Below are 13,080 nucleotides of genomic sequence, written 5' to 3' on the forward strand. Positions count from 1 at the left end.
CAGATGTGTTATTAGTTGCTTTTCCCCCAAAGGAAAGAGCAGTTTTGCAGGAAGGAAGAAGAAGAAAAAGAAGAAGGAAGAATAAGAATAAGAAGAGGAGGAGGATTATTCAAAGGCCATCTTTCTCTGTTCTCTGTCACCTGTGATCGCGATAATTATCCTCCCCATCTCAAACAATGATTAGCTGCATTTTAAAAAGTTTAATAAATGCTATTAATAAAATGAAAAAAAACAGTGAGACATTGATAATTTAATGTGGATATTAATTTTGGGATTATTCGGTTTTTGGAACTGTATAATTTGCATCTAGATTTTTAATTATTGTAAATTATTATACTTTTGTTTTTTTCATTTCTTGTTCATTATAAAGGCCTACTTGGCAAGTGCAAGACAAATTGGATGCCAACAACGTGGCGTACACAACTGAGAAGCTAAGTTTTCATACCGATTACCCTGTTCTACAATTTCCACCAGGGGTAAGAGAAACATAAAAAACAAAGCAGCGGTAAAATGGATGCCAATCAGAGGTGGATTTCCGCCAGTTCTCCCCAGATCGGGCGAACCGGTAGTGGCAGCGGCAGGAGACTCCACCCACCCACCCGGATGCTTCTGTGCATGCACAGAAGCGTCACGTGAGCACGCGTGCACATACGAGTGAACCGGTAGAGAAATAAATTGCAACCCACCACTGGTGCCAATAGTATAGTAATAGAAATGTTTTGATTAGACATGCATTATGTTGTACGAGAGCCAGTTTGATATAATGGTTAAAGCCACCAGAGCAGAAGCTGGGAGCCCATGAGTTTTATTCAGGGAAGACCAGCATTTAAAAAAAAGTGTTTTCAAACAAAATTTAAAAGACACCAACTTTGGCATCTGTGGCAGAACTTCCCATAGGACCCAGTTTACAACTGTGTCATGAACATAGAGCCTCTCCTGAAGGTCCAGAATGTTTACATAAACAATTGTATTATTTGAGTTAATTGGATTCCAAATTGTTTAGAGATTTGTGAATTAACACTAACATCTTGAAGTTGGCTCATTAACACAGTAGAACTTAGACATGCTTAATCATTTTCCTAGTGTTTTCTGAACTAATTGCAGCGCTGAACTATTCCCAAGTTCACAAAGCACATCATAATAATCCAATTTTGAGACACTTATTGCAGGAAATCTAATCGTTAAGCTCTCCAAGTCCAAAAACAGACAACTGATTAATGAAATGCAGATAGTAATAGGTGACTGTGCCTCTAATGAAGAGGAAACATTCAGGCTGCATTAACAGAGGGATAGAATCAAGAAAATGTGAAGTGTAAAATACCACTTTATGATGCCGTGATAATATCGCACTTGGAATACTGCATCCAGCTTTGGTCGCCACTATGTAAAAAAGATGTTGAGACTCAAAAAAGAGTGCAGAGAAAATCACCAAAGATGATTGGGGGACTGAAAGATATAAAGGACAGTTACTGGAATTGGATATATCTAGTTTAATGAAAAGAAGGATTAGGAGTGACATGATAACAGTGTTCCAATATCTCAGTGGTTACCACAAAGAAGAGGAAGTCAGCCTATTCTCCAAAGCACCTGAAGGCAGGACAAGAAGCAACGGATGGAAACTAATCGAGGAGAGAACCAACCTAGAACTAAGGAGAAATTTTCTGACAGAATAATTAATTTGTAGAACAATTTGCCTCCAGAAGTTGTGACTGCTCCAACACTGGAAGTTTTAAGAAGATTGGACAACCATTTATCTGAAATGGCATAGGATTTCCTCAGGGAGTTGGAATAGAAGACCGTTCCAGATCCCTTCCAACTCTGTTATTCTGTAAATTCTGAAAAGTACAACCCATTGGCGGAGTGTTACGCAGGCGCCGTGCGCATAAGCCCCGATCAGCTCAAATACATGTAAGGAGGGCGGGTGGGCCCTCCGGAGCACTGTACCGGAACGGTACCTGGTGTTCCCAGCAGGCACTGGTACTCCCGTACCGGGGCGTACCGGTCATATCCCACCACTGTTCTGCTGGTTCATAAAATGTATTATTTGTTATTCCTTAGATAAGCAACCTTGTACTCATTCGGACATTTTACAACAGCTGCAATATTTTGCAGTTCACCATAGTTATAGGGCTGATAAGACCAAAGCATCAGGAGAGCACTATACTGTATTGTTTGAGGTTAGTATTTCTCAAATCCATTTTAATCAGCTCAGGTGTAGTCACAGATGCACACAGTTTGTAATATTGTGTTATCTATTGTGTTATTTATGTCACATGCTATGAATTTTTAGCTGACAAACCTGTTCATGTGTTATATAAAAGTGAAAAACGGTAGGGCGCTGCAACATTGCATTAAGAAGATTCTAAAGCAATGCAAAGTTATCATAATTTAACTCTCCTAATAGAAAACAGTGAAATGTGAAAAGGGTTCCACCTACCACATGCAGCAGTCAGAGCCCTTATTCAGTATAATCATTCTATTTAAATTTATAAGAGGCTCCAAATGGTGCAAATTGGCCTTTGTGAATATCAATTCTGGTGAGGTTTACACTGATTCCAAGTTATTTTCTGCATATTCATTTTAAATCAACCATGTACTAAATTACGTTCAGCTCAAAATGCATCTGTTGCTGTAATAACTATACAGTGTATTGCAAAGAAATGCTTAAAATTTCTCAGATGGAGTCATGGGGGAAAACCTATGGTGTTTCAGTGGAGAAAATGTATACATAATTCTGTTCAGTATTTTAATAACCTTCTGAACTTCGAATGCTGCCCATATTTCTGCTATTCTTGCTGTATCTGCAAAGATGGGGAGATTAATGTGGTCTGTGTGTTGTAGGAAATTTTTGCTCAAGGCCTTCTGTGGTATCTTACTTTTGATGAATTAAGCAGATTGTGTGCTATTAAATAGATGTCTTTTTTCAGATTCGGGAATTACCTTGAAAATTCATTTAGAGGTGGTACAAGTACATATGGTATGGCAATCAAGGGGAAATTTTCAAATGGGAAAAAAAAGAAAGTTTATATTCTAATTTCCGCCAAGAATCACACCAGGATATTACTTTCAAATGCTTGTAAGAATTTTTTAAAACATAGTTTTAAACAAAAAGTTTTGCAAGCAATCTTTACAGTTTCTATGTTTCTAGGTTTGGGATTTTTAAAGAATTAAACCATCTCATGTTATATAGTAAGGAAACTTCTAAAGACATTGATGATATAAAACATAAGTGTAGAGCATAATGCTGGACTAATAATAATAACCTGTTATTAATTTGTTCCAGATTCAATTTCTGCATTGTATAAAACAAACTTCTACTGGAGGGGAAAGTGAAGTTGTGGATGGATTTCATGTAGCCAATAAGTTTAAGGAGCAAAATCCTTCTGCCTTCAAAATCTTGACCTCTACATTTGTAGATTTCACAGACACTGGAGTTGATTACTGTGATTTTGCCATGCAAGCCAAACAAAGAATTATAGAGTAGGTAACATTGGATTATATGGTATATTTTTAATCTGATGCTGTCTTATTCCTGAGTTGTAAGCCAAAGTATCTTTTTGCTTTATTTATTTAGCACATTTATATGGCCATCTATCTCTCTGGTGAAACCCTGAATAGTCAGTTTTATTGGACAAAATAAAAAGTGTTAAGGCTATGCCTGCCACCTTGTGGACAGGAATATATATCAGCTTTTTAAAAATGTGTGTACTGTTCATATTATCATATTGAGAGAGAGAGAGAGAGATGATGGATATATATAGCCACATCCATATAATATATACACATGTACTTATGTAAGTATGTATATGTATATATTATATAGAATTATATGATACAATATTACATTACATTATTATATTATCAGAGGTGTGAAACCCGCGTGCACAGGCAGGATGCGTCACGCACTGGACACGCTCACTCCGGTTTTAGAGGAGGGGGGAAGTCGCGATACGTCACGGGACGACAATGTGATGCCATGAGTTTGACACCCCTGTATTATATTATTGCATTTTTGAAATTTTATCTGCATGTAATTTTGGTTTTTTGTTAATACAGCCCTCAGCAAAGCATTAAGTACTGCTGGGTGGAGGAAGCTTTATAATGGGAAAATGGTTGATTTAATTTCTCTTACATTCATTTTATAGGATCTTTTTTTTTCAGTTAAGACATTCTTCGTATTAAAAGAGGTGATAGAAATCCAATGCCACACTAAACAGATAGTTGTGTAAACCATGATGAAGCCTCACAATTTAAAACAAAAGACTTATCTCTGACAGTTTTGCTTTCGTGTTTAACTTTTCCCTAATCTCAAATTTATAAGGAAATTTGGGGAAATTTATTTGCCTTAATAAAACGAACCAGTCAGATTCTCAGTTATTTGCCATATAGCAGTTAATTCATTGTAAGTTTCATAGATTATTCATTATAAGATTTATAACCGTAACCCATTTAAAATACCAGTGAATGAAGAATCACTGGTCTTGATTCTTATACCAGTGATTCTTCTGGTATACGTAAAACTGTTGAAGCATTTGAAGATAACCTGAATTGTTCTCTCATTTCTCCACAGTGTAGATGAAAAGGGCCAAGTGATTCGTATCAATTTTAACAATGCAACCAGAGATACAATATTTGACATACCTGCTGAAAAAGTAAAGCCATTTTATGCTGCTCTCAAGGACTATGTTGGTCTCCTAAATAGCACGGATTATAAATATTCATACAAAATGAAGCCAGGTAGGCTTGGATGAAACGGTAATCTTTTTTTCCCCCAGTTGATTTAAAAGTCTCTTTCAGTAGAAATAGGAAGAAATGTACAAAAACGTCTTTAGTTTTTGAGAGTACTTAAATGCTGTAGGCCAGTAGCCCCCAATCTTTTGGGCACCAGAGACCGGTCCTGTGGAGAGAGATTTTTCCACAGAGCAGAAGGGGCACTTTTTCATATGCTGGCTATATCCCATATTTGTGTGGCCTGGTTTTTGTCCAAGGACTGGGGTGGCAGTCCGCGGACCGGGGTTTGGGGACACCCGCTAAATATAGTATAGAAGTTATTTAAAAAATCTCAGAAAAAAGCAGCAACAAACTACTTTTGAAAAAATTGTCAAGAAAACTGCATACCAGTGCAATCATCAGATTTTAATCAGATGTCTTTAGAGAACTACTGGCTTCAGTAGTTCCAATTATTGTATCAGTAAGCCTTTCTGCTCCATCATATCCTTAATTAGTATAGACGTATTTACCACAGATTTTATTTTAAAATAATTATTTGTCTTCTTTCTAGGTGACATAGTGGTATTTGATAATTGGCGTTTACTTCACGGTCGGCAGAGTTATCAGGCAAGAGCAGAAATATCCCGTCATCTTGAAGGAGCCTACGCAGACTGGGATGTAGTAATGTCAAGGCTCCGAATCTTACAAAAGAATGTTCTGAGGAGACAATGCCTTTGAAGCTTGCCCCAAGGAGAACTCTTAGGATTGGATTTTTTTTCCATAAAGGAAAGTGAACCTGATATATTCCCAGTTTATTCAGGGCATTCCTGAATAAGCTAGGTGTTGTCTATCCTGTTGAATATGTAGATGATCTCTTAAACAAAGAATAACATGGGCTCTTACAGGTAGTCCTCAACGTATGTCTGATTGGTTAGTAACCGTTCAGAGTTATGACACACAGAAAAAAAAGGACTGTTAACCTGGCTCCCCTCCCATGTGAATATATTTTGAGTGCTCAGCAACCTGCTCACATTTGCAGTCATTTAAAGCATTCTGCAGGCATGTGATCACAATTTACAATATATTTGCCTGGAACTGATGCTTATCTCCAATTTGCAGCAAAAATCATTCTTTGCAGACAATTGGTTCACTTAACGACCTTGGCATTTGCTTAACAACTGTGGTGGATCCACTTAACAATCATGGTGATTTGCTTAATGACCATTGTATAAAATGTAAAAATGAATTGATGATGTGATGACCTGCTTAACAACTGGCATGACTTTTAACCGTAATTCTGTGCTTAATTGCAATCATAAATTGAGGACTATTTGTACTGTGAGAAAACATAGTTTGCCCTTTCTTGCTAATTAGAGTCTGAGCAACTTCCAAGTTTTCCAAAGAATTTTGAAGAATAGACTAACAAAAACCAAGAATAGCATGTAATGTTGAAAACCTTTAACAAAGTCCTGTCCATTTTGGAGGCATATGCATTGAGGACAGGAGATTAATTAATTTAATTTTATTAAATTTATAGACCGCCCCCTCTCCCCAAAGGGACTCGGGGTGGTGTACAGACCGCAATAAAACAATATACAAAATTAAATAATTTTTAAATACCCATAAAACAAATTAAGTGATAGGCTGTACAGTATAGTTAAAAAGAAATCAGAGGTGGAATGGGAAGTTCTCTTTATGAAGTGAGAAGTCCATTGCTATTAATCCTCTGAAATCAGGTTATTTTCTTTTCACAGTCTTAAAAGTTAATAGTTGTCTCCCGGACATGTTTGTGGAGTATAAACTGACTCATAGGCACAAACCAAAACAATAATTAACAAAACCAAGATTTTTTGTTCCAGTTTTCGAAGTTACAGTATGTTGTTCTTATATTTGTGTGCCTTATGAACACCAACATGGGACGCAGTGGCTCAGTGGTTAGGATCGTTAAAAATCGACAGCTCGGCAGTTCGAGCTCCGAGTGCTATGAGACAGAGTGAGCTCCCATCACTTGTCTCAGCTCCCACCAACCCAGCAGGTTGAACGCATGCATATGCAAGTAGATGAATAAGTAATGCATATAAGCATGCAGGAAAGTAGCAATGTTCCATGTTTCACTGAACACACTGTCCTGAGGTGTGATGTCATGTTAGCCACATGATCACATTGTCTCTGAACAATGCTGGCTCTTTGGCTTAAGAAAGGGAGATGAGTACTGTCCCCTTAAAGTTGGTCACAACTATAGAGTAATATGTAGACCCGTGGGGACACCTTACCTCTTTTTTTTCTTATGTAGACCAACACATTTTATTTTGCAAATGAAAAGTTAAAACTCATGTGAAACAAGCTAGGGAAACTTTAAACATCATGAAGTTTTGCTAAATGAATATATTCATACAAAAATACGTATCATGAAAATTATAATGAAATTAAGTGTATGCTTTTTACAGCTCCTAAAATTTTATATCATAGAATGACAACAAATTCTTGGAAGAATCAACTGTGCACAACATACTGAGCTTAGCACAATGTATGAATTATTTTAATTCTGGTTCTTTCTAATGATATCATATGAAATGAAATAGTGTCTTGACTATTTTTCAAAATGACTTAACTTTAACTTTATTCAATTTCTAGACCGCCCCTCTCTCAGAAGGGACTCGGGGCGGTGTACAGTCATATTAAAACAATAAAACAATAAATATACATAGTATAAACATAAAATAAATATAGGGGTGGAGGAGGTAACAATAATTCACTGTACAAATTTAGTTTAAGTTAGAATAAAATTTTAAAAATTTAAAATACATTAACCCTAAAAACTATCCCAGATAAAAATATCCGTCAGGAGGTAAGAATGGAACTATAGATGGGCCAGGCCGGCTAATTGGAACAGGTGAATCTTAAGTTTTTGTCGGAAGGAGCGGAAGTCGGTAGTAGTTCTAATATCGGTAGTCGGTAGTAGTTCTAATATTCTACTTAAAAGAACTAAGACGAATTTCTTTTGCACAAGAGTAGATCTTACATAATAGTAAAGAGTCTCCAGTGCATACTGTTGCTATTATTAATTTTAATGGTGCTTTTTTTCCTCTTGACTTGCAGCAAGTGGGAGTGTCTTGACTTTTTATTGAACTGTCATTTATTCCCCCAATTCAGTTACATTTATTGTTTTGACCATTGGTTGTAACAAATAAGATGAAACATGCACAAAATATTAATAAAAAGATTAAAATATGTAAAAATCAGTTTTAAAAAACCCAACAAAGCAGTATTATGGTAGCAAATATAATATTAGTCTTAGGAACTTTTGATAAAATATTGTCTCTGTTTAGCAGCAGCTCATGCAAAGTTTACTAATTTCTGTAGCACACTCTTCTAATCTAAATTCATTAGGTATTCAATTTTATATGTATCAGCCCAAAATTATTTTCTTACCAAGAAGGGATCCTGAAATTTTCCCGGTGCTGAAGGAGAAATAGAGCAATACAATAAATAATGGATAAAATGTTCTGTAATCTCTTTGGAGCAAGAGTAGAAGCACATATTATATGGGATATTGAGAAATCAGCACTCTCTAGCTGCGTCCACCTCCAGATAATATTCATATTAATTTTTGGTTTTATGACCTGTATATCAAGGGGCAATTTTATACTGTGATGAATGTAAACAAATTTCAAACATTTGATACCCTGTTTTCAAATAATAGATTATTTTTTGCATAGTTTGAAAAAAAAAATTCCAGAGTAAAAGCAAAGGTAAGCATTTGTTGTTAGTTGCAAAGTCGTGTCCGACCCATCACGACCCCATTAACAACGTCCTTCCTGTCCTCCAGCATCTTCTGGAGTCCACTTAAGCTCACACTGGCTGCTTCAGTGACTCCAGCCAGCGACCTCATCCTCTTTTCTTTCGCCCTCAATCTTTCCCAGCGTTAAGCTCTTTTCCAGTGAGTCCTTCCTTCTCATTAGGTAAGTAAGGTAAGCATATGATTGGATAAAATAGTAATCCAGTTGCTGCAACAAGGAGTGGAGAAATTCATTGCCTCCAGGAGGCACCACTGGACAAATCGGGGATCCGGTAGGGAGAGGAGACTATCCCAGTAATTAAATGCTGTTACAATTTATAAATGAAACTGCAAGATGATTGTACACAATACATTACTATTAAGTCAGGGATCTGTAAGTAGCTTATGTATTCTAATGTGGAACATATCCGTGTGGAGTGTTCAGACAACTGACAAGATTTCCTTGAAGTTACTAAAATTATACAACATAGTATATTTATTCCCACGTTGACGTCTGCAGTCATCTGCTTCCATCACAATCATCTGGAAAGTTTGCACATACTTAATGCAAATTAACTGATCCACACTGAGCTGGATAACTTGTCACTAGAAACCTGACTACCCTTTTTTTCAGCTACGTACAATATAAAATCTATCATTTCTACTCTTTCTCTGCTTAGTGCTGGGTTATATTTTTGCAATATATTTGCATTATATTTATTGCCTATATTTTCAGTGTCTCTCTCAAGAAGACTGCCATCTTAAGCACTTTCCCCCAAGTACGTTTCATGGTACTACTTGGTACTTAACTTCTGAACAATCATAAGAACCCGGTAGTATCATACAAATATAAATTGTTTTGAATTCTGCAAATAATAATGATAATTCTTCATCTTGGAAAAGTCTACAAGAAGACACAGGCACACCATATCCAGAGAGTAAATGGAAATCACAAAACACATATTAGCCGTACAAAGATTCTTGGGCTTAGTCCTTCCAAAGGTCAAGAACAGGTATATTCCTTTAAAGTTTCTGGAATAGCATGTCAATTCATATATTTCTGTTCTGGAGGTGTATATCTGAACACACTGAGATATGGTTTCCAAAACAAAGTCTGTTAACATTTATTGGAAGAAATGTCCCTCTGGGTTCAGTTCCAAGTGGGGGAAAAGACACTGGAAACATGGAGGCTGCTTGGAAAGATGGTTTAATGGTGGACAAGATTACATGGCTTGAGCTCATGAACAGAAAAGGGGGATTACATGCTTCAAGATGTTGGATGAAGAGAAAAAAGAGAGCGAGATGCTGAAAGTCCCTGGTTTTATGCCGCCCTGCCCTTTGATCTTGATCTTGTATTTTGATTGGTTGTCAGAGTTCCATGGGGCCATGCAGGGGCAACTCTTAGGCTGTGCTTTGAGTCCACGTTTGGTTGCCTTGTTGGCTGATGTAATTTTCCCAGGTGCCTTGTGAGTTTCTGTAGAAGGCTAATCCTACCTTTGTTATGTAGAATAAACTAGATCAGATTTTAATGGCTCATTGAGAAAGGTGGGGGTGGCCGGAATCTGCAGGGAGCTACTTTGCCTTTAAAAACCTGTTTCTCCTTTTTCACATCTAGGGAAATAGAATATTTTGCCTTTTTAGTATTTCCCAGGATACTGTATTTTCCGGCATATAAGATGACTTTTTAACCCCCAAAAAATATTTCAAAAATCAGGGGTCGTCTTAATACGCCAAGTATAAGAAAGGCCATACCAAAAAACCAAAACGAAACCATCAACCGGTGTATAAAAAAATAAAAGAATGATATTGACGTTGATTAAAAACATGTTCATTGAAATGAGGTTGTTTGTGGGGGGGGGGAGAACTGGCCACCTTTCTTAGCTCACCATTTACTCCTCCTAAGCTCCATCGCCCCTGCCAACCTGCCCTGCGCCTTGGGGACCCAAGCACCGCCTCCCCGCTTGGCTGGGCTGTCGCGCTGCTGCTAGCAGGCGGAGAAGCTGATGGGCTGGCAGCTGGTGCTGGCTCGGAGCGCTTCGCTGCTGGTGGTCCCCCTTGTGCTTTGCCACCCCTGTCCTCTTTGCGGGGGCCCAGCAGGGAAAATGGGGTGCTCGTGGCCCCAGAGAGGGGCGCAGTAGAAGGGGGCCCTTCCTTAGAAAGCGTAGGACTTAAATGTGTCCCTCCTCCCCCCCGGCTGGGCCCTTTCTCACTTGCTAATGAGGCTCGGAAGGGAACTGACCAAGGTGACACCAGAGCCTCGGTTGCTTCATGTGGGATTGTGCTGCAATTCCATCCGCAGAGTGTGTGTGTGTGTGTGTGTGTGTGTGTGTGTGTGTGTGTGTGTAGCTCCTGCACTGAAATTCCAATGCAGGCAGACACGTGCATGTGCCCCCGTACAGCCCTCTGTCTTAATCACGTTCATTTAGCAGTTGGTCTCGTGTGTTGCGCGACGTTGGTGTCTGTACGGGCCTGTCTTCGCATTAAAAGTTTGGTGACTGAAATAATAGGCAAGGAAAGCTGGGCCAGGGATTAAAAAGGAACCAGCTGAACTTTCTCCTATAGTGGAATTCCATAGGTAATCAAAACAGCCTTTCCTGATCTGCTTTTGGGACCTGCGCGACACAATACAGCTGGAAGGTACAGGTAGGCTTCCACTTACAACGGTTCCTTTAGGGGCCATTCAAACTTACATCCTCACTGGAAAAAAATGACTTCTGACCACTTTTTTCAGAGTTACAACCTTTGTAGCATCCCCCATGGTCAGGGGATCAAAATTCAGATGCTTGGCAACTGGTTCAAACTTATGATGATTGCTGTGTCCCAAGGTCGTGTGATCAATGTTTGCAACCTTTTGACAACCTTTTGACTCTGGAAAGAGGCGGAGGGTTAGGGGAGCTTTCAAAAATAAAAAAAAGCCGGCATAGCACCTTATATTTTCTGTTTTTTGGGCATAAAGGAGACAGAATCCGGTCTAGTAGCCTGGGAAGCCCTATAATACAGGCAATGCTTGTAGCCTTGGCGGTTTGTGGGCTGTTCACTTCTCCTCGAGCGAGGAAACCCTCTGTTTGGTGGGAGCGGGGGGTATCCACATCCCAGCGTTTCCTTCGGCTCCCTGCCTTTTTCCTCCATCAGCTGAGGCAGTGGGGAGAGTTGCTGGGCAGGGTGGATGCTTGCAGTGACTTCTCTCTCCGAAGCGCTAGGAAAAGCCCTTTAGGTACGAAAGGTGGCCCGGAGCCACCTTTGCTTTCAAAGCAGCGATGAGGGTCTCGGATATTCGGCCTGCAATGGACTGAAGCCTGTTCCCACCCTCTTACCCCTGTCGCTAGAAGAAGCCAACCCAACTCATCTGGGGCCCAGTTTGGGGGAGGGGAGTATTGGAAGGAAAAACCACCTGGTTCAGTTCCAAGCTGGGAGAAAGGCGCTGGAAATAAAATGGAGGCTGATTGGCTATTTGGTGTGCCTTGGAAGAGGGGTAGTCTTATACGGTGATTATAGACCAACCCCTGTATTTTAACAGGAAAAGTAGGGGATCGTCTTATACACCCAGTTGCCTTATATGCTGGAAAATACAGTATTTCATTTTTTTAGGAGAGGGGTGGGTTTTAACTTCCTACACATTCTGTGTAAACCTCTTCCTGTTAACATCATTAATTTAGCTTTTTATCAAAGCAGAACATCCATGCCAACAAATTCGCATTGTGAAACCCATTTTTATCCTGCAAAAATGTACAATGTTTAAATGAAATCTGTTCAGCTTATGGTTCCACTGAAAGCAAGTTCTGCAATAAAAACTTATCAGCCATTCAGTAATTCTGAATTGAAATGTTCAGGTTCATTTGAGAATACAGACCAGCGATGGCGAACATTTTTTGGCTTGTGTGCCATAAGGGGGGAGCGCAGGGGGATCGTGTGCAGGTGTGCCGCAACCATAATGCAATGAGCGGTCCCCCAGTGCGCATGCATGCACTAGAGGCACTACCCCCCATTTTTGCATGCTTTTTTTGCCCTCCCCAGGCTCCAAAGGCTTTATAGGAGCATGGGGAGGGCAAAAACAGCCTCCCCCCCCCGGAAGCCCTCCGGAGGCTTCAGGGACCTTCAGGAGGCTTCCCTGAAGCCTCCAGAGCAGTAAAACCACTCTCCGAGCAAACAGGAAGTCAGTTCCAGAATTTCGTTTTGCCTGTAGGGCCGGTTTTTTTGTGCTCCAGAGGCTTCAGGGAAGCTCATGAGGGCCTCCGGGGGGGGCGGGGGACTCTTTTCGCCCTCCCCAGGCTTCTATAAAGCCTCTGGAGCCTGGGGAGGACGAAAAATGGCTTTAAAAATGGGTGAACTCAACTGGCCAGCGCGCATGCGCGCTGGCCAGCTGAAAGCAGCACCTTGCGTGCCTTGACAAATGGCTTCGCATGCCACCTGTATTTTCTGAAACTGAAACTAGAATTTTCAGGTTCAGTTCTTTGGACATAACCTTTCCCCCACTAACTTTTTAAGACTTTCTAAGAATCATTTTGTTTCATGTATCTATGAATCGGTAAAATCTGGTTTGGGATTGATTAACCAGTTGGATTATTACCTTTTTGCAAAACCCATTTCCTTTC

The 13,080-nt window shown here is 39.5% G+C and overlaps 1 protein-coding gene and 1 long non-coding RNA gene across 3 annotated transcripts in view; one reads left to right on the top strand and one right to left on the bottom strand.

Annotated features, from left to right (window-relative positions):
* The window catches only part of BBOX1 (gamma-butyrobetaine hydroxylase 1), a 39,238-nt gene extending 33,022 nt beyond the window's left edge, over positions 1-6,216 (top strand). For both annotated transcript variants that reach the window (XM_081938334.1, XM_081938335.1), the window contains exons 6-9: positions 371-476; positions 3,284-3,480; positions 4,571-4,737; positions 5,282-6,216. In XM_081938334.1, the coding sequence (XP_081794460.1) occupies positions 371-476; positions 3,284-3,480; positions 4,571-4,737; positions 5,282-5,448 (637 nt within the window). In that variant the 3' untranslated portion in view covers positions 5,449-6,216. The remainder of the gene's footprint in view (positions 1-370; positions 477-3,283; positions 3,481-4,570; positions 4,738-5,281) is intronic.
* A 796-nt stretch (positions 6,217-7,012) lies between these two features.
* LOC309384752 lies at positions 7,013-8,831 on the bottom strand. The gene is made up of 2 exons (XR_014174112.1): positions 7,697-8,831; positions 7,013-7,327 (listed from the first exon to the last, which is right to left on the bottom strand). It is a non-coding gene; the product is annotated as an uncharacterized lncRNA (long non-coding RNA).
* Positions 8,832-13,080: the final 4,249 nt, after the last annotated feature.

Source organism: Natrix helvetica, assembly GCF_964273705.1.
Source record: "Natrix helvetica genome assembly, chromosome: 1".
Taxonomy (NCBI): domain Eukaryota; kingdom Metazoa; phylum Chordata; class Lepidosauria; order Squamata; family Natricidae; genus Natrix; species Natrix helvetica.